This window comes from Lacerta agilis, chromosome 2 (assembly GCF_009819535.1).
Source record: "Lacerta agilis isolate rLacAgi1 chromosome 2, rLacAgi1.pri, whole genome shotgun sequence".
NCBI classification, from domain to species: Eukaryota; Metazoa; Chordata; class Lepidosauria; order Squamata; family Lacertidae; genus Lacerta; species Lacerta agilis.
This window is the reverse complement of record NC_046313.1, coordinates 11030128-11051492: the sequence shown is the minus strand read 5'-3', so window position 1 is coordinate 11051492 and position 21365 is coordinate 11030128. Positions and strand designations below refer to the sequence as shown.

General features: G+C 47.3%; 1 protein-coding gene across 8 annotated transcripts in view; it reads left to right on the top strand.

The window, feature by feature from the left end:
• Positions 1-21365, top strand: part of ZNF385A (zinc finger protein 385A) — a 180982-nt gene that overhangs the window by 146853 nt on the left and 12764 nt on the right. For all 8 annotated transcript variants that reach the window (XM_033138554.1, XM_033138553.1, XM_033138552.1 and 5 more), the window contains one exon: positions 1160-1325. In XM_033138554.1, coding sequence (XP_032994445.1) covers positions 1160-1325 — 166 coding nt within the window. The remainder of the gene's footprint in view (positions 1-1159; positions 1326-21365) is intronic.

The window sequence follows — 21365 nt, the reverse complement described above, 5'->3', positions numbered from 1 at the left end:
ATTCCAAAGAGAGAGGCTAGTACTGTATGTGGAAATCACATATATTTATGCATATGACTTCCTGGTGTTCTTAGTCATCCCGTAAGTAGAATTATAGTATCATAGAGTTGGAAGAGACCACAAGGGCCATCCAGTCCAACCCCCTGCCAAGCAGGAAACACCATCAAAGCATTCCTGACAGATGGCTGTCAAGCCTCTGCTTAAAGACCTCCAAAGAAGGAGACTCCACCACACTCCTTGGCAGCAAATTCCACTGTTGAACTGCTCTCACTGTCAGGAGGTTCTTCCTAATGTTTAGGTGGAATCTTCTTTCTTGTAGTTTGAATCCATTGCCCCGTGTCCGCTTCTCTGGAGCAGCAGAAAACAACCTTTCTCCCTCCTCTATATGACATCCTTTTATATATTTGAACATGGCTATCATATCACCCCTTAACCTTCTCTTCTCCAGGCTAAACATACCCAGCTCCCTAAGCCGTTCCTCATAAGGCATCGTACTTCTTTCCCTATGGATTTTGCTCCCACAAAAAGTAGTGATGGCTTTAATAATAATAATAATAATAATAATAATAATAATAATTTATTTGTACCCCACCCATCTGGCTGGGTTTCCCCAGCCACTCTGGGTGGCTTCCAACAGATATTAGGATACATTAAAATGTCACAGATTAAAAACTTCCCTGAACAGGGCTGCCTTCAGATGTCTTCAGAGTATTAGACACCTTCATGGAGGAATAAGGTTATCAATGGCTACCTCCACTGTAAGAGGCAATATGTCTCTGCATGCAACTTGTTTGAAACCACAGGAGAGGAAAGAGCTCTTGGGTCCTGCTTGCAGGCTCCTCACAAGCATCTGGTTGGCCAATAATATTCTTACCGGTACAGTTGAGGATGAGGAGAGATGTAGTGCAACATCTGAAGGCATGAGCTTGGCTACCCCTGGGCTCCAGACTTACAGTACGATGTGATGTGGCTTCAGTTTTATCTGAACAGTATTCCTAAGAGGACAGGTTTGTGGCAGGGGTGAGGGGCTGTGGCTTCTTGCTGAGGGCGAGCGGCGGTACTGACAAGCTGGCTAGGTTGAAGAGGCAGCACCAGAATTATGCAGGCATAGTAGGCCTGTGGTTTGCTTGATTGCTTACGTGCTTTCTCCTTTCTACAGAGCCAAGCCGAAGCACACTACAAGGGGAACCGACATGCCCGGCGAGTAAAGGGAATTGAGGCAGCCAGGACGCGGCAGAAGGAATCGGGAGCCCGCGAGGGAGACAAACCGGGGCCTGTGGGCAGTCCGTCCTCCAGCACCGGGGAGAGTGACTCTGACCGCACAGGTACTGAGTTTCCTGTTCTGGTCTTGCCCTAGAGCCCGAGGAGTGTGTGTTTGTGCAGTGTTTGAATTGCTGTGTATTCCCAGAAGAAGGTGGGTGGGCTTTGTGAGCTCCCTGTGGCTCAATTTGCACCAGAGCTTACAGTAGCTCCAGAACTTGTCACCCCAAGTCTAGGACCAGTTTCCATACAAGAACTCTGCCTTGAAACACAGGAAGTAAAACTGAAGAGGTGTGGCCCTGATCATTCACAGAGAGCATTTCACATGTATTCTCTTGGCTGGTTTTTAAAACAACAACAACAAGAAATGAATAGCTCAGTGGTCAAATAGCTCAGTTGGTTAGAGCAGGCTTCCTCAACCTTGGCCCTCCAGATGTTTTGAGACTACAATCCCCATCATCCCTGACCACTGGTCCTGCTAACTAGGGATCATGGGAGTTGTAGGCCAAAAACATTTGGAGGGCCAAGGTTGAGGAAGCCTGGGTTAGAGCATGGTGCCCATAACACCAAGGTTGCAGGTTCGATCCCTGCATGGGACAACTGCATATTCTGGCATTGCAGGGGGTTGGACTTCACTAGATGATCCTCAGGGTCTCTTCCAACTCTAGGATTCAATGAATTCTATGAAAAAAACCTTGCCCTTCATTCCCAGTAGGAGAGTGTGTTGCTCTCCCCACATGCCTTGCAGGATTTTGCAGCCTTTTCCTTCCTGCAGTGCAGCCAGCTCTGGGGCAGGTGTGGCGAATATTGACAATGCTGGCTAAGGAAGAAATAGAGGGCCCTGGGCATTGCCTGTATCCCGCCTCAATTACAGGGTTCAATAAGACATTAGCCGTTTTTCTGCATCAATTATAGGGGTCAAGGGCGAAACCTTTGCTCGGAAGGTGGGGGGAGGGAAGGCCTGGCTCTCGCATCCTGCCTTTGACATCTCGCCTGTCCTCTCAGTGCTGGGAACTTGAGCTGACTTGTCAGCACCGGTGACGGAGGAGCAAGCGGGTAATTAAATCGCATCTAATTAAACATTGATCACGGCTCTGATGGCCGGTGGAAATGGAGCTGGGGCTGTAGCCAAGTGACTCGCCTGGGGAACTCTGCCTCCCAGCTGTGGAGAAGGGTGCCAAGTAACTACTAAACCCATTCCCCCAGCCCCACGGCACTCCCCACACACAACCTCAGATGGGATAGGTTGACGCCCTCCTCCCTGCTATGCCGCTGCCAAGTACAATAGCTAATCTGAGAACTTTTGTGTGCTGTAAGGAAAGAGGAAGAACCAAGAGCAGGGGGCTTATTAGATGCCTTGGAGACTCTGGTAAACTGGGAGGGAGCACGATAAACAGGTAAAAAACAGAAGCCGCCTTGCCAGTAGCAGACAAGAGGAGGGGTTATCATCCCAGCAAGAGGCTTTTGTTTTCATGGTAGGATCCAACCCAGGGCTGAAATGAGAGCTTTCTCTGCCGTATCACTACACTTTATCCCAGGGATGGGGAACCAATAGACTCCCCATATGTGGTTGGACCAGTGCTGTCAAGTATCCTGTTTTCCCCAGGAATCTCCCTTATTTCAAGCAGTTTCCCCGCTACTATCCCTTATTTTTTATATCCCTTTAATTTCCCGTTTTTTCAAAGGAAGCAGCTCCTCTCCCTCCCCCTGCTGGCCAGGGACTGGGAAGACCTCACCTCCTTGCAGCCTCAAAGCAAGCGGGAGCCATTTCCCGCGTTTACAGGTGTCGTAGCCCACGGGCAGCGTTTCCAAAATACAGTAAGCCTACTGCGCGGGTTCACACCAGTGCCGCCCACTTTTGCTTCTGGCTCCGCCCACCACTGCCATGTGACTGTCCCCGGGATAGGTGAGGCTGCTGATCCCTTATTTTCAAATCCGAAACTTGACAGCTATGGGTTGGACTCCAAGTCCCACCAGCCCCAGGCAGCTTGGCTCAGAGGACAAGGATGACGGGAGCTGGGAGTCCAGCAACATCAAGAGGGTCAAAGGTTCCCCCCTTTTGATCCTTTGAGAAAACACCAAATGCCCTGCAGTACCTTAAAAGGCAGGAGTTTAACAGGCAAGAAGAATCTGTGAAGATGTTCTTCTGGGTGCGTGTTGTGGGTGCTGTATAAATAAAATCCATAGGCGCAGCAGCACCTCTCTGCTAGGTATCTGTAAACACATGCATGCCTGCATCTGGGAGTGTGCAGAGTCTGTATTTTGCAAGGTGATTTTAAAAGGCGGCGAAGGAACACGTTCTGCAAACAGGCACAATGCATGACTCAACCAAGCGAAATTAACATTCATTTAGAATTTGACAAGCCCATAAATGTAGATAGGCCCCAGACATAACCAACCCTTTCAGGCTGATGTTCAATCTGCATTACATGTGAGGGTAATTACTGTTTGTAACCACTTAACCAGCCATGTCGCCATTCAAACCCAAAGAAATGATGTCTATATAATGAAATGGTGTCAGTTAAGGGCATGGTCTGAGGGCACAAGAGGCAAACGCCTTGCTAATGCTAAGCAAGCATGGGCCTCCGCATTGGTGCCTGGATGGGAGACCATCTGGAAGCTCCCTGCAGGCAACTTTTGAGTTCTGCGATAGAAGAAAGGTGGAAAATAAATGTACACATTAAATAAAATAAAGCGTCCTATCTGTCAGCGGACTCCAGTTCAGCAGGCTGGCACTCTGTTGATCTTGAGCAGAGAAGGAAGCAGTATGTAAAAATTGCCAAGCTGGCTTCTTTTAAAGAAAATGTATTTCAAACTTTAGGCCACATCCACACCATACAATTAAAGCATGATTAGCAGTCATTGAGAATCCCGGGAACTGTAGTTTGTTTAGGGTGCTGGGAATTCTAGCTCACCCTTAACAAACTACAGTTCCCAGGATTTTTGGGGGCGAGCCAGGCCTGCTGAAGTGGTTTAAGAGTGCTTTAAATGTGTGGTATGAATGTGGCCTCATGTTCTGCCTTTTAGTCTAGAAACAGGCCAAGGGTTAGCCCAGAATAAGTTATGAATGGCAGGAGCTAGGCCTAGAATATGTTGAGGGATGCCTTTGAGCATACACAGAAAAAGCATCTCTGATTGCCATGCAACTGATGGCAGCCTCGGGGTTAGCCCCCAAATTTTGCCGTCTGAAGTGAAGGACAAGTGCAATCGGCAATTGGATCTTCCTTCACCACTGGTGACATAACAGCACCCTCCACGGCCCCTGATGGAAACAGGCTAGTTTAGGGGGCTCAGGGCAAGTTGCTGTCCTTTCCCCAGCCCTGGGTATTCTGTTGCCTGAAGCAGCCACCTCTGTTTACCTGGCTGGCGCTGCCAGAATATTTTGGACAAAATGGCACAGGTGGCCAGATTAGAGGATTAAAGCCCCTTTTACAAATTTAGTCACAATATGGTTTGATTTGCATGCAATACCTCACGTTGCTCCACATTCTTCCCTCCCCTCATCTGCCTTCCCCAATGGCTCAGACCAAAAACTGATGAAAACACACAAAACAAAAACTAGGGGAAAAACAAGAGTATTAGCACCACATGAAACAACCAACTGGAATCAGCTGGGGGGCCAGAAATGCATGTGTAAACAAGATTGTTGTTGTTTTGCCGAACTCCTGAACGCCACCCGCGGGTGAGCTCAGCAAGCTCCCTTGGGAAGCAGATTCCTCAAAGAATTTATTGACTCTGGATGCTTCAAATTTTTTTTAATAATCTCAATACTTTAAAATTCTTTTAAAAATATATTTTAAAAGCAAAAATTGGGGGGGAAACTTTTTTAAAAGATTGATTTTTGACCTTGTGTGCAATTCTATTTCACTTCTGCGGGTGGCTTTTGCCTATATACAGCACACAGCCAGAAGTGCAGGGATCACCCCTAGATTATATGGGGAGGGATCCTAGCTGAGTTTTGCATGTAGAAGGTCCCAGGCTGTATCCTTAGCATCCCCAGCTAAAAAGGATCAGGCCATAGGTGATGGGAAAGACCTCTCTCTGCCCAACAACACCCTGGGAAGCTGCTGCCAGTCAGAATAAGAGAAAATGTGCTCTGCTTCCTAATCTCAGTTGTTTGCGGCGACAGTGCGGCTCCACAACTGGCATAGGAAATCCATTTTGCCCATGGGTTTCTTCCAACTCTGCAGTTCTATAAGTCTTTGTATTGCAGTCCCCTATTAATTTTATTCTAGTCGCTGTGTCAGTAAAAACAGCCAGGTTTCTTACTCGTCCTTCCCTTCACCATTCACTTTCGCTAGTGCTTGGTTAGCTTTCTTAATTACTTTAAATCACTTTATAGGGAAAAGACGTCATCTTTTACAGTCTGTCTTTCATCAGAGAGTTCAGCGCTGCCTCATCGGGGTTTGGGGCGTTTGCGTTGGCGAGGGATTTGCCCGTTTGCACGGAGGTCCTCCCTATATCTTAATATTTGGGGTATTTGGAGTTGTTTCCCAGTTTGGGAGACCCCATTTCGTGCCGCCGTGGGCTTTGCCCCCAGGTTCCCCCCCCCCCGGGGTCAGTTGACTTATGCCTCGTCACCCGTTCCACCTCTTTCCAACGCCGATCCGCCTCGAGATAGCAAGAACACGGATCGCCACCCGACTCTAGGTGTGCTGCTCCGGAAGTCCCCTGTTCAAGTCTCCTCTTAACCAATTCCTGATCCACAAGAGGACTTCAGAGCCCATCAAATCCACCTTTAAAAAACTGACTTAAGCACACAAACACACACACAAATTAATGTGAGCTTTCACTATTGTTTTCTCGTCTTGTAAGGTGTCTCTGAACTCTGTAGGGCTCCATCAGCCTATTGCTGGACATATTCTCAAGGTCTAGCAAATGCTTGGCACAGATGCTGTCGTCTTGAGACATAGAAATTATAGGAATAATTACTCAAAGCTGCTGGTATCTTGCCACCAATGACCTCAGAACGATATTTTTGGGCTTCCCTCCCCTCTCCTGAGCAAGACCCTGTTTTTGCTCAGGATTCGGGCTGAGAGAAAGGGGTAGGGATTATGAGAAGCGCATCTAGGTGACTCACCAGAGAAGGGTGTAACTTACAACAACACAGAGCACTCAGTGCTCCCTGCATGCTCACCATGTGTGTCTTCTGGCTGGTGATGTTGTCATAACAATCCCAGGCAGGATTCCAAAGCCATGTTCTCACCGGGGGCTCTTGTTCAAGACCTTTTCCTCAGGCTCCATCCCAGGGGAGCCCAGGTGCTACATTCAAGTTGTGCAAGTCCACATAGCATGTGCAGGTCTTAAGTCTCCCAAATCGGCTCAGCTGGTGCGTGCTTTAGACTGAGCCAGGCTTTAAACAAAATTAAAAGCCGCAGGATTTTCTATAAAGGAAGCACATCCCCCCTAGTCCCTATGCCCTGCGGCAAAGCCTAAATGCATGGCTCTGAATGCGGGAAGATTTGGGGCAGAGCAAAGGAAGTCCTCCTTCATGCAGTGCATGGTTGAACTATGGAACTATCCCCCTCCCCACAAGAGGCAGTAACCTAACTTAAGGTAAAAGTAAAGGACCCCTGATGGTTAAGTCCAGTCGCAAACGACTCTGGGGTTGCGGTGCTCATCTCGCTCTATAGGCCGAGGGATCCGACGTTTGTCCACAGACAGTTTTTCTGGGTCATGTGGCCACTATAACTAAGCCGCTTCTGGCGAAACCAGAGCAGCGTACAGATCGCCGTTTACCTTCCTGCCGGAGCGGTACCTATTTATCTACTTGCACTTCGACATGCTTTCAAACTGCTAGGTTGGTAGCAGCTGGGACCGAGTGACAGGAGCTCACCCCGTCGCGGGGATTTGAACCGCCGACCTTCTGACCGGCAAGCCCTAGGCTCAGTGGTTTAGACTAGATTACTTTAAAAGAGTATTAGGCAAATCAATGTAGGGATTCTTCTATCAATTGCTGCTAGCCACAATGGCTATGTTCGGAGGGAATCACAAATTGGGAGAGTGCTGTTAGTCCTGCTCATGTTTTTCCCATAGCCCTCTGGTTGGCAACTGTGAGAAAAGGATGCTGGACTAGATGGGCTACTGGCCTGATCCTGCAGCGCTCTTCTTTTGTTCTTACAAATCATTTCAATACTTGCATTTTCAATGGTGGTTTACCCCAGCTTCGATTTCCCTCCTCTTGTTTTGTTTCTGGATTGCAAGCCCTTTTAGGGAGGAGCCCCATCCTCTGTGAACCACAATATATGTGGATAGTGCTGCTATATAGATAACATTCACAGACTCGGTGCTTCCCTGCTAGGTATTGGCAAACCCTTCTTTGTTTGGGATAATGCAGAGGGTCCCAGAGGCAACACACTTATTGATTCTGTGTGTCAACCCGTTTTCCCTGAAAGACTTGACACAGGGGTAGGCAACCTAAGGCCCACGGCTGAAAAAAGGTTGCTGACCCCTGACTTTTCTGTTGGAAACGAAGCTTTGGGGTTTATGGCTGCTGTGAAACACAGACCCTCAGTTGAATTGACTCATCGATTTGGAAGGAGCCTCAAAGGTCGTCCAGCTCAACCTCCTGCCAATCCAGAATATCTACTGCCGCAGCATCCCTCCTAGGTGGTCATCTAGCTTCAGTTAAAAACCTTTAAGGAGAGAGAGAGGCCATCACTTTCTGAGGCAGCCTTCTCTATTGTCCGGCAGTATGAACATAAGCGGAGCCTTGCCAGGATCAGGCCAGTCTAGTCCAGTCTCCTAATCTCGCAGTGGCCAAGCAGATGCCTATGGGAAGCCTGCAAATCAGGACCTGATCACTACAGCCCTCTCTCCACTTGTGATTAATCACAGAAGTATTTGCAGTACTGAGAAGGAAGAAGAGCCAAACAGAAACCAAAATGGTGACATAGGAACCAGTATGGCCAGGCAGATAGGGGGTCCAGTCCATCTTAAATTGTGTTTAAGGCTGTGGTCTTGTTAATTCTTACTTACTGGGAATAAGAATTGAACAAACTGGGGGTGAGTACTGAGGATTGATTGAAGACCCATTGATTGAATCCAGAGGAACAAAGATAGCTCAGCAAACTTAAATCTGCCTTCAGAGGGATTTAATCACAGCAATGTTTAGCAGGATTAGGCCGACAGTGTTAGGTTTGCCACCTTCTTGTAAGTGCCTTTAACAGCAACCCGCCATACAGAAATTACGCAGCTGAAGCTTTCCCTGTCACTTCGTTTCTATGCTTGGAAATCTTTTCAGAGTCTCAGGTTGCTGTTAGGGGCATAGGCCAATGAAACGGTTGTAACCCCCAGTGAGACTTCAGCCAGGTAAAGTTGAAGCCTGCGCTTGACAGCAAACCAGTTTCATGGCAAACGTGAAAGCAAATTTGTCAGCTACCCACCCACCCCTTTTTTTGGCAACGTTTCTGTTCCTGGTGGCTAACTTTTGGCCTGTTGTTCAGATGTTTAAACTCAAGCTCAGAACTGGCAGAAAGTTGAAAAGTAACACTGAATTTTGAAGATGAAAGTTAGAGGCACTGAGCAAAACTGGAAACCTTTGGTGCTCCATGTTATCTTGGTTTCTGTCTGTCACACAGGAGCAGCAGTGAACAGCTTCACCAGTACTATTATGCAGATGTAAAATGATTAGATATGTGGAGGAGCGTTGTGTACTAAAATGGGTATGAAAATAGTTGATTGTAAGCATTCACAGGGGGCGCTGTGGGTTAAACCACAGAGCCTAGGGTTTGCTGATCAGAAGGTCGGCGGTTCAAATCCCCGCGACGGGGTGAGCTCCCGTTGGGTCCCTGCTCCTGCCAACCTAGCAGTTCGAAAGCACATCAAAGTGCAAGTAGATAAAAAGGTACCACTCCGGCAGGAAGGTAAACGGCGTTTCCGTGCACTGCTCTGGTTCGCTAGAAGCAGCTTTGTCATGCTGGCCACATGACCGGAAGCTGTACGCCGGCTCCCTCGGCCAGTAACGCGAGATGAGTGCCGCAACCCCAGAGTCAGACACGACTGGACCTAATGGTCAGGGGTCCCTTTACCTTTAAGCATTCACAGTACTCAGGGCTGTACAGTCTCTTCCCAAATTCTCTGACCCAGAACATCAAATTGTATTAGCTGAGTAAGTTGTACCAATGTGTGCATACTGGGGTTCTGCTTAATTCATATCTGCACGGTCAAGTCCAAGGAGGAACAACAACTTGGGCAGAATACTGATGACTGAGCTCCCTTTGTATTTGCAAGCTTATCTTCACAGCCACAAAGATGACAAACTCATTTAAAAAGAAAGAAGGGAAGTTGGGATCCGGTGGGGGGTGGAGTTGAAATGGGCACCAGACACCATACACATTTGGTGCAGAGGAAATGCAGAGGCAGAACATTCATTCATTGCTCCTTGCATCCTGCCAACGCTGCTTCTGTCCCAGCCCTGAACCAGCTTGCGCATTAAGTGAGATTACTCTTGGGAGGGGGAAGAGGGATGCAGTTGGGACAGGAAGTCCACCTTCCCAATTCTGCTCATTTCTTCCACATTTCTTTCTTTCCGGGAGAAAGCAGACAACCAAAGCCTGGTAGGCTAGGATTCATAGATGCTTGTGTATGAATAGGAACCACATGCTGGGCTGGCAAACTCACAAGTTCTGTCTCGTGGGGTGTGGGGGTGCGCCTGTGCAGTATCACACGCACACGCCTTTTTAAGATCCTGAAAAGCAGACAGGGTAAGATGCAAATGAAAACAATTGAAAGCTGGGAATTTCAGGAATCTCACGGCTCCACCAAGCCAAACCCTTTGTTTTATGGCACGATCACAGCCTTGAAGTAAATAAAGTGAAGCTTCTTGGGGAAAGAGGCATGGCATAGGGAGTCTAGGCTGAATAAAAGGGAGAGATCAGACTGCCAGCTTTTTTTTTTTAAGGGTCTGTTCCTGCACCTTTGACAACAGTTTGAACCATGTAGGTGTAGGTGGTGAAGTTCCTTCTATCATTTATTTCCAGGCCAGGGAAAACTTCAGTTGTGTCAGGTTGCTGTTAAATACACAGGACCAGGGCTAGTTTTGAAAGAAACCCCAGAACATCCTGCCTCTACATATCTGAAATAAAAAGCCAGGAATTGCAGGCAGGCTTAAGCCAGGGTGAGGGGAGGGGGGGTACTCTTCTATATGAGAGTGGATTTTGGCCAGTAACATAGTGCCACAGGGTGGTAGAGGGGCACATGCCAGAATTTCCTCTTCTTCACAGCTGTCACATGTCTTCTCCGGCATTGGGTTCTGCTAACTTGACCTCTGTCCATTTGAACATTTAGAAAGAGATCACCATTCTCTCTGCTCCCTAGATCAGTGGCATCCATCCTTCTTGGCCCTGGAGTTCCCAGGTTGAAACCAGAGCTGTGTTTTAATGGAATAAGTTGATCCTTTAAACCAGGAGCAGAGCGCCTACTGCCTTCCAGCTCCTACCAGCCCCAGCCAGCATGGCCAATGCTAAGGCATAATGGGAGTTGGAGTCTGTCAACATCTATAGAGAGACATAGGTTCCTTGTCTCTCTGTAGGGACCTGAGTCTGCCACTAGGCAGTGGCACTTAAGCCCAACCCTCCCCTTCTCTGCAGAAAAGGAGCCACTGTAATGCCTTAGCCGCATTTTTGCTGTCCATACTGCATGCTGAGCTAGGGAGCCTTTTTGTTTCTCTTTTTTATTGCAGCTGTGTTAATGAAATAATTGCTTTTGGGGGACGGCATAATTGGGAGCACATGCCTGGCTCTTGAGCCAGGGCCGCTGTTTATTCTGTTGACACGTTAATCTGGGCCGGGCTGCTTTGGTTTTGACTGAGCTGGGCCAAGCAGGCTTCTGCCTGAGCCCAGAAACCATCCACAGCTCAGTCTGATTGCAGTTCTTCAAAAATGGATCTAATAATATCTGTCTGCTTTGAGGCAAATGCGAGCAACAACTGTGATCCTGTGGTGATGGAGCATATAGACGGCAGAGCTGCCACACTGGTTTCCCAGCAGGTGGATTGCCGTTGCTTGCTGGGAGAGAGAGAGATGGTACAGAGATGGGCGTGGTGCAGACACATTGGCAGAGGCAATCCCGAGAGTGCATTTGCCCTGCACCAACCTCCTTTCCCTGCCTGGAAGTGCCCCACCTGCCAGGAAGGTAACGTAGTGGCTCCTCCCCATCCAGCAAGTACAGGACAAGCAGAAGTGTGGATGAGTCCTCGTCTACAGCTTCTGCAGGGCAGAGGAGCATACTGGGTAGATGAAACCAAGGAAAGAGAATCAGGAGGGAATTGGTGCCCTGTGTTCATATTGGTATTTGGAGCTGGCAGCTACCTGTTTCGCCGCCTACTCTGAAATCTGCAGAACTGTCCTTATTTATAGGTCTGACCCGTTGTCCCTTCTGACTCAAGGCTGTGGTGGGTTGCTATATGGCGAAGGGAGCAACGCCTTCCTTTTCACATGTCCCGGAAAAGCGCCAGCTTGCCTTAAAAGGTTCTTGACTTGAGGGAGTTGAGTCACATGCTCAATGTCTTCCCTAAGTCTTCTAAACCCCGTGACCACAGCAAACAAGGTTCAAATCCCAGCTGAAGCCAGGGGAGCTGAAAGCACTAGAAGCCTGGGCTCATTCCCTTCTTTCTGCTGCTGAAACCCAGCTGGTGGAAGGGAAGGCAGGGTGAAACGAAGGCACCCAGCACGAAGCCTTGAGAGCATTTAGGGCTGTGTTTCCCAAACTTGGGTCTCTAGCTGTTTTTGGGCTGCAGTTTCCACAATCCCTGACCACTGGTCCTGCTAGCCAGGGATGGTGGGAGTTGTAGTCCAAAAACAACTGGAGACCCAAGTTTTGCTCGGTCACCAGGTGACCAGGAATTCTGTGCAGGGGAGCAAGAGCACAGGTAGGAGAGGCCACTTGGTTTCTGTGCTAGCCATGGAGGAAGGAAAACCCTTTTTTGAAAATTCCCAGTATAGAAATACAGAGGGTTAGCAGAGGCGGCGGGCTGGGTGACTCTAGAACTTCACTAATCCACTTGGTAAAAGGCTTCTTTTTGTTGGGGGGGGGGAGGGGCAACACTTGCCTGCTAAGGGATGAGTAACCTGTGTTTCAGCATGAGCCACAGAGAATGGAGCTTCCTTCTATGGCATAGAACCAGCACAGAAACACAACCTACTAGAAGGCTAGTAATTTGGGGGGTGGGGTGGGGGGCATGCAGGCTACTAACCCTTGTGTACTTATTTGTAAGACTGGTTGTGTTCAGCTGGCAGTATTAAGGTAGGGAAGCATAGGGACAACATCATGGCAAGTGGAGAAGAAAACATTTTGCTGCTAGGCCTGTTCCCAGATCCAGGTCATTCTGTGTGAGGAAGGAAGGTGTCAGGAATGCTTTAGGTCACACTGGAAAATCCATGCACACTGGACATCTGCTGTGGGCTGTTTACTTTTTTTGTGTACAAGGGTGTCAAAGCTATATTGGGCTGTCAGGACAATTTTATTTGGATGTCTGCAACGGCCCTGTTGTTCAGTCGTGTCCGACTCTTCGTGACCCCATGGACCAGAGCACGCCAGGCACGCCTAGACATCAAATATATACAGGCTATTGCTTTAGCACAGGGATGGGGAACCAAGAGGTTGTTGGAACTCGGGCTTCCAGGGAAGGGCAGGGAAAGGTGCACCATGAACACCCAGCACAGCAAAATGACAAATGGAGCTAAACTAAAAACTAAAAAAAATAAAAATCCTAACTTTGCATATTCAGTGACTGTCTGGGAAGAGAGCGTGAGCCTATGCCAAGTAGCTCAGTGAGACCAGTGTGCAGCCGCTGTGAAGAAATCCCATGTGAGGGATTATTAGGAAAGGGATTGAAAATAAAACAGCTGCTCTCCTAATGCCTTTATGTAAACGGATGGTGTGGCTGCATCTGGAATACTGTGCAAATGTCTGCTTGCTCCTTCTCAGAAGGGAGGGAACAGTGTTGGGGAAGGTGCAGGAAGGGGGGGGGACCCAAATGATCAGGGGATTGGAGAGCTTTCCTTGCGATTTTTAGTGGGGTGGGGAGAGATGAAGGGGTGGAACCACACCTCAGATATGTTTTTAAAATATGCATGGTGTTTAGAAAGTGGATGGAGAGAAGTTTTACTCTCTCCCACAATGGTAGAACGCAGGGCCCTTTAGTGGAATTGATTGGTAGGAAATTGGAGATGCAAGGGACCACAACAGCCATCTTGTCCACACACACCCAGCCAATGCAAGAAATCCACTGGAACAGCACCCCTGCTAGGTGGCCATTCAGCCACTGCTTAAAAAGAAAAGGGGGCCTTGCTCTTCCTAAGAATTAGTCTAAATGTTCTCCGTAATTTGAACCCATTGGTCCAGGCTCTACCGTCTGAAGCAACTGTAGTGGGGTTGTTCCATCATCTATGTGACAGCCCTTTGGAAAAGACAAAATGAAACCCTTCTTTCCACAATAAATAATGAATTTTGAAGGGTGTTGGAAAGTTTTCCTCATGCTATTCATAAACATGCCAGGCCCATGATTAGCTATCGCCTATGACAGCTGCCAGATCCTGGTTATTCTTTGACTGTTGCCTTCGATTGTTTAGGGGGCTTCTCACAAACATCTGGCTGCCTACTGTGGCCAACAGGATGCAATACTTGATGGGCCTCTTGTCTGTTCAACAAGGAGCATGTTCATGCTCTCTGACTGAATATTAAGAGAAGCATTTTGATGGTAGGAACACTTTGAGAATGGAAGCTCTGTTTCTTGGCCAGGATGGGTGTGTGTGTGCTCTGCCTCACTGGAGGTCTCATTCTGTACTCTCAATATTGGGATCTGAAAAGGTGTTACCCAAGTACATTGTCATAAGGACAAACCATACTGCCCATTATAGAGACAGAAGCCCTATGTTTCAGAAGGCTTAGCTAATGGCCTTTTGGGTTTTTTTTTAACTAATCAGAAGAGTTTTACAACACAATCCAATGTGTTCAGAAGTCTCATTCTGTTCAGTGGAGCTTACCCCCAGGTAAATGTGTTTAGGATTTCAGCCTTCCAATGTTGTTCTGTGCATATTTACTGACATGTAAGTTACAATTTTGTTCGATGGGATGTTGTTGTTGTTTAGTCGTTTAGTCGTGTCCGACTTTTCATGACCCCATGGACCAGAGCACACCAGGCATTCCTGTCTTCCACTGCCTCCCGTAGTTTGGTCAGACTCATGTTGGTAGCTTAGAGAACACTGTCCAACCATCTCATCCTCTGTCGTCCCCTTCTCCTTGTGCCCTCCATCTTTCCCAACATCAGGGTCTTTTCCAGGGAGTCTTCTCTTCTCATGAGGTGGCCAAAGTACTGGAGCCTCAACTTCAGGATCTGTCCTTCTAGTGAGCACTCAGGGCTGATTTCCTTAATAATGGATAGGTTTGATCTTCTTGCAGTCCATGGGTCTCTCAAAAGTCTTCTCCAGCACCATAATTCAAAAGCATCAATTCTTTGGCGATCAGCCTTCTTTATTGTCCAGCTCTCACTTCCATACATCATTACTGGGAAAACCATAGCTTTAACTATACGGACCTTTGTCGGGAAGGTGATGGGATGTACTCCCCAGTAATGTGTGCATTGCATTGCAACTTCAGTTACACTTTTGAAGATAGACATTGGCTTAACAATGAGCCTGACTGATGCCACTTATCAGGATATATATATTTGTTATGTTTCTATGCCTCCAGGGAACAATTGCCTTTGTAATAATTGCCTGTGAAATAAGCTTCAGCAATTGTGCCGTGAACAAGGTCTGAGCAGGGATTTCCCACTTCTGCATCAAGCTTCATCACTCTAGTTCAGGGTTTGGTGGAACTTGTGGAGCACCAGATGTTGGGACTACAAGTCCCATCATCCCTGACCATTAGCAATGCTGGGTGTCTGGGGCTGATGGGACTTGTAGTCTGACAAGAACTCAGAGGGCCACAGTTTCCCCATCCCTATTCTAGGGACACCACCACACTGGGTGCGTTAACAGCTTCGCAGATCTGAATGTATAATCTGTGCAGTGTGCATATGCATATATCTGGTATCTATGGTTTATTCTTCATTTTAGTCAGTCACAACAAGTAAGGACAGTTTATATTACACTTCATCAAACATTGGGGTAATTCAAATGAGGCACAGTAGTTAAAATAAGACAGACATTTCTTGCATCCAATTTACCCTCACTGTCACAAATTGCACATCAACTGCAAGAAACTTCCAGAAGTACAAGCAGCTTTCCCTGCAAAATGTTCTGCCATATACTTACCACCCAGTAATAAATACATCACTTTGGAATATGGTAGGATGATGAAGTGTCTTTTTAAAAATTAGCTCAACTAGTTCTTCCCTGATTGAATTTTAAAAGGACCATACAAATAAGCGGAGAAGTAAATTGTCCACTTCTTGCACACTGCAGATAAAGAGCTTTATCCCTGGAGAGGTGTTTTTTTAAGTGTGTGTGTATTCCACATACATGAAAGCTCATACCAATAACAAACTTAGTTGGTCTCTAAGGTGCTACTGGAAGGAATTTTTTTATTTATTTTGTTTTGGCACAAGGAGGTGAGAGAAAGCTTGCTGAAAACAACTGGTAGCTCATTGTGCTAAAAAAGCCCCCCAAAAGGGCAAATTTTGTGTTAGGAATTGTGGGCTGAGCAGAGGTAGGTGCTTGCTTTGCCTGTTTGAGAGTTTTTATTTATTTGTGAGCATGTTTACTTCAGGGGTGGGTGAGAGGTGCCTGCTGCAAGCAAGGCCCATGCAGTCTGTATCTCATACACTTACCACTGCCTCCTCTTCCTTGGAGAAAGGCCATAGCTCAGCAGCAGAGCATCTGTTTTGCACGCTTAAGGTCCCAGGTTCAGTCCCTGGGAAAGACCCCTGCCTGGTGCCCTGGAGAGCTGCTGCCAGTCAGTGCAGGCAATACCAAGCTGGATGGACAAATGACCTGACCCCGTATAAGGCAACCACACTTAAGTTATCTGGTGCACAGGAAGGGGGAAGTGGTGGAGTTGCTCCAGCTCCTCAAAAGATTGGCCTTTCCTACTGAGGAAGGACCCTGGGTCCTTTGGCAGGGATTTATTTCATTAAAAAGATAAATACACTGTTTGCGTCAGTTTCTGCCAATCGGTGGCCTCCATCCCCAGTGCCCTTCCTTAGTGAGAAATGCTACTCTGCTGAAGGGGCGGGCCACTGTGTCGCGGATTGCTCCATGGCGTTGTAGCAGAGAACTGCAAAAGCCACAGGTTCTTTAGTGCAGTATTCTTTTAACGTGAGCTCTATACATACAGACAGTTCATATAAAGACAACTAGGACAACTTCACTCTCACTCTCTCTGACTCCACTCTACACCACCACACCCTGCTTAACAGGTTCCCCTTTAATACAAGACAACAGCCAATCATCTGTCGGCTCACTCTTGCTGAGTCACTCTGATACAGTAAGGTTTGTAGGTCTATTGCATCAGCTTCTTTTACTTTACATGCAAGCTCAAGCCTGCAGACTTACTAGGCTACACAACATTCTATGTATCCCGACACACTGTCACTGCTACCTGTTCAGGGAAGTTTTTAATCTGTGAAATTTTAATGTGTCCTATTATCTGTTGGAAGCTGCCCAGAGTGGCTGGGAAAACCCAGCCAGATGGGCGGGGTACAAATAACTATTATTATTATTATTATTATTATTATTATTATTATTATTATTATTTATTACCTTCTCCCCTTGGCCCTGGTGAACATAGTGAGTCCTTGAGGGAGGGGGACACAGAGGGGGGACTTTGCTTGGAGAACACACACATTATCTGAACCCTTCATAACCCCATGGACCAGAGCACGCCAGGCGCCCCTATCTTTCACTGCGTCCCGCAGTTTGGCCAAACTCATGCTAGTCGCTTCGAGAACACCCTAGTATCCCTTTAAAGTAGGTGTGGGGAACTTGCACCCTCCAGATACTGCTGAACTACAACTCCCATCATCCCTGCCTATTGGTGCTTACAGGGGCTGATGGGAATTGTATTTTAGCAAGATCGATGGGGGGGGCAGGTGTTCCCCACAACTACTTTAAAGTCATCTAAGGCAGTGACCACCGCCTCATCTTGTGGTCTGTAACGCATTGTGAAGAAGGCCTTTCTTTTGTATTTCCTGAATCCACTGCCAATTGGTTTCATTGACCCCCAAATTTCTGTTACTAGGGGGAGAGAGGAAGAATATCTTCTGGGTTTCTCTGGTTTGTCATGCTCTGGTTTTGAGCTTCCCAGGAGCACATGGCAGTGGCTGCTGTTGGATCAGATAGGCCTTGGGCATGATCCGAGGAGGCGAGTCATATGCTCTCAGGCGTGAAAACAGGGAGCCAATTTTCATAGCCATGTTGCTTTTTAATTACCGAGAACTAGCAAGAAAAATAGGTCCTATTATTAGACGCAAGGTCACACTTAATCTCTGTAGCCTGAATCCTCTCTTTGTGCTAGAACTTTGCAGACTCAGTGCTTAAGGACTCCAAGTGACTCATCAAAAACTCATGCAATGGGATAGTTTTTCTCTCCACCTTACTTGCCCTAGAGTTTTTGCATGCTTTGTGATATGTTCCACAGGATATAGCTTTGTAAGCCTGCCGTTGCTCCTTGCTTTCAGTTGATTTTTTTTTTACCATTAGGTAATGATTTATTTGAGAGCAGCTGAAAATTCACCCATTGTATCTACGAATCAGGGCTGTATCAGCAAGCAAACCAGTGATTGCTCCAAATAAATGTATTTTACAGTATAAAATAGCCAGCTCCTGGATGTGACCATCACCATTTTCTCTCAATATTTTTTTGTTTTCTTTTCAGAGGGCTGGAAATTCACATTGATCTCCTAAGTCACATTGTTTAGCGCCCCCTGTCAGATTGGTTTGCTCTGTGTTCACCCTACAGGGACTGATTGAAGCAAAACCTTCTGTTTTCTGGAACAGGCAGGAATGGAACCACAGGGAGTGCTGTGAAGCTGCGTGGGGAGAATGGTTGCCGAGAACAGGGATTTAGAAAGGCAAACATCCTCAAAGATGGAGAAGAGGGTTGGGAAACAATTCAGATCTCCCAAAAGTCTCATTCCCCCCCTCCAATTTTAAACTGCAAACCACAACTGTCAGATTTATTTGCTAGTAGTTATTTAGCTGCTACAGTGGTGCCCCGCTAGACGAAAATAATTCGTCCCGCGAAAATTTTCGTCTAGCGGGGTTTTCGTCTTGCGGAGCGGCAATGGGAGCCGCGCTCCGCAAAAACTAAAAAAAAAAAAGACGAAATTTTTTCGTCTTGCGAGGCAGCCCCATAGACTTTTTCGTCTAGCGGGGCAGCCTCCCGCTAGACGAATGCTTTCGTCTAGCGAAGCATTCGTCTAGCGGGGTACCACTGTACTTTGACAGCCCCTCCTTTCGTCCCCATCCATCATCTGTTGCCCTTCTATGTGTGCCTCCTCTGCAAGAAGTCCGGAGGGCAGCAAATGAGAATGGGCCTTTTCTGCAGTGACTCCTCAGTTGAGGAATGCTCTCCCCAGGGATGCTCGCCTGGTACCTTTGTTACATATCTTTAGGTGCCCGGCAAAAACATTCACAGGCCTTTGGAGGATTTATAGGGGAGTTTATTGTTTTTGCTTGTTGCTATGGCCCGTTGCTCGCTCCCTGCTCCTGCCAACCTAGCAGTTCAAAAGCACGTCAAAGTGCAAGTAGATAAATAGGTACTGCTCCGGCGGGAAGGTAAACAGCATTTCCGTGCACTGCTCTGGTTCGCCAGAAGCGGCTTAGTCATGCTGGCCACATGACCCGAAAGCTGTACGCCGGCTCCCTCGGTCAATAAAGTGAGATGAGTGCCGCAACCCCAGAGTGGTCCACAACTGGACCTAATGGTCAGGGGTCCCTTTATCTTTACCTTCTATGGTACATATTGTTGTTTTTATATTGTAAACTGCCCTGTGATCCTTGGATGAAATTTAATAATAATAATAATCCACCATGACTGACAAACAAGCTTCAGAGGCGAGAGGCATATAAGCTCAAATACATATTTCCTTAGAAAACACTTGCCCCAGGAGTGGATCACCTGGCGGAACAGAGCCTCAGCAACAGCCTCCCTGCAGATGCATCAACTGTTGCTTACCAGGGAGTAGTAAGGTAGTGGCGGAGTCAGGGCTGTGCCGGTGCAGTGATGGATCTGATCTGGCATTCCCACCGGTGCCGGCCCCAACCTCACGGCAGCCTTGGCCCTCTTCCTCCCTTTAAGCTGCAGCAACACTGCTGCCAGGAGGCTCTTGCTGCAGCCTCCCCCCACCAGGCAGGCAGCTCCAGCTCCTGCCTTGGCCCATTTTTACTCACAGCAACTCAGAGCTGCTTGCAATGAATAATGCATCGTATTGCAAACATTTTGTTTTCTGCTGCCGGGTATACACCTTGAAACTCCTTATTTCCTCCTTCCCGCTGTACCCTTCTCTGAGTTCCTCTGCTTTTGGTTGCTCTGTTTGCTGCAGCTCTAGTGTTTCCAGAGGTTCGGAGCCCAGCTTTGCCTCTTTCATCTGAAGAGTAAGCGATACTGACTTTGAAAGAGAAGAGCGGCTCAATAGTCACTTCTGCTGGGTCAGTCGGAGGACAGAGCCATACCTCAAGCACAAAATCATACATACCCCCCATTAAATTAATCTGGACAACCTGCCAGGCACAGTGGGTCCTCTCTCCATGGTCAGTAGCTAAAGAGGGTTCGATTAAAAAGGCTTGGGAAAGTCCCTGTTGGTGAAGGTGGCGTTAAAAGGGGATCACTGAGTTAAGTGATCTTGGATGTGCATTCCGGCAGGGATCAGAGAGATTTAGCAACTGTCCACATCTCCCTAGGGAGGCACACTTCACACTTGAGAATTGGTGCATTATTACACCATTCAAAGCCACCTCCTGACTGCTCATAATTGATTCCGCTCCCAGCGTGATCAGACGAGTCCATTGTTGTGTCCTGTGGGGACTGCCTGCTATACAGTCACCTCCCTAACTCCTGGGTAAAGATCTGCATCTCTGTTCGGACATATTATGCAATTCACCCTGGAAGTTTGAGAATCTGGGGTATTTGGAGCAGGATCTGTTGTCCTGAGAACCTTTGACCCCAAAGGACCGTTGTAACAATCCTCATTGCAGGAGGAATAACTGTGTGTGTGTAATATATAAAATATATGGGCTCTGCTATAGTATATTAATAGGAAATAAGAGGAAAAAGAGAATAACCATGTTAAAGATTGCTCTTCTGGCAAAGAATAGTAGCTTTTATTTATTTCTGTTCTTTCTTCGTTAGCTTCTTTGATCTTTGAATCTACATTTGTATGATAATTTTAATTCTTGATCTTGGCAGCAGAATAAATTATGCCAAGCAAATGCATGTGCCATATATATTTGTGCGTTCTGAGGATAAAACTGGGCATGGTATTTGCATTTTAAATAATAATAAACTAAAAAATTTAGCAGGCGGTAAAGAGGTCTCCACAATCCAGCCCCAGAGGCAAGGTTTAATAAGCCAGGGCTCAGCTTTGGAACCTGTTTTGAATGCTGCCAGAGCTCAGATCTGAGGCATGCCAAATATTAATACATTGGTACTGGCATCCCCCTGCTTAGGAGCAAGAGTTTCCTAGCTCTGTCTAAGATGGAATGAAATAGAGAAATATACAAGTGGGACTTCAAACAAAATGGTGAACTCTGGTTGGTTAGCTGGAACTCTGCCCTCTTCCACAGTACACCATTCCTTCTCTCTTTCTCTCCCCGCCCCCCCATTCCCACCACCTCCAACCGTCAGCCTGCATTCCACGACCACTGGGCATGCTCAGTCCTCAATGTGGAAGCCCAATTTACGTACAGAGTGGCAGAGCTAGTCCTGATGCAGGGAAGGCGAAGTCTGCCATGCCTGCAACACAGACCTGTCAATGGGATGTGTGTCTTAAGTAGGGTATAAGGCAAGGGTGGGGGACCTGCAGCCTATCTTTGTGCAGGTGGCAAGGACAGAGAAAATAAGGGAAAGGGGGCTGGCATGGGGGGGAGAGAGAGAGAAGGACACATATAGCTCAGTCAGTAGAGCTTAATACTCTTAATCTCAGATTCTGGGTTCAAGCCCCA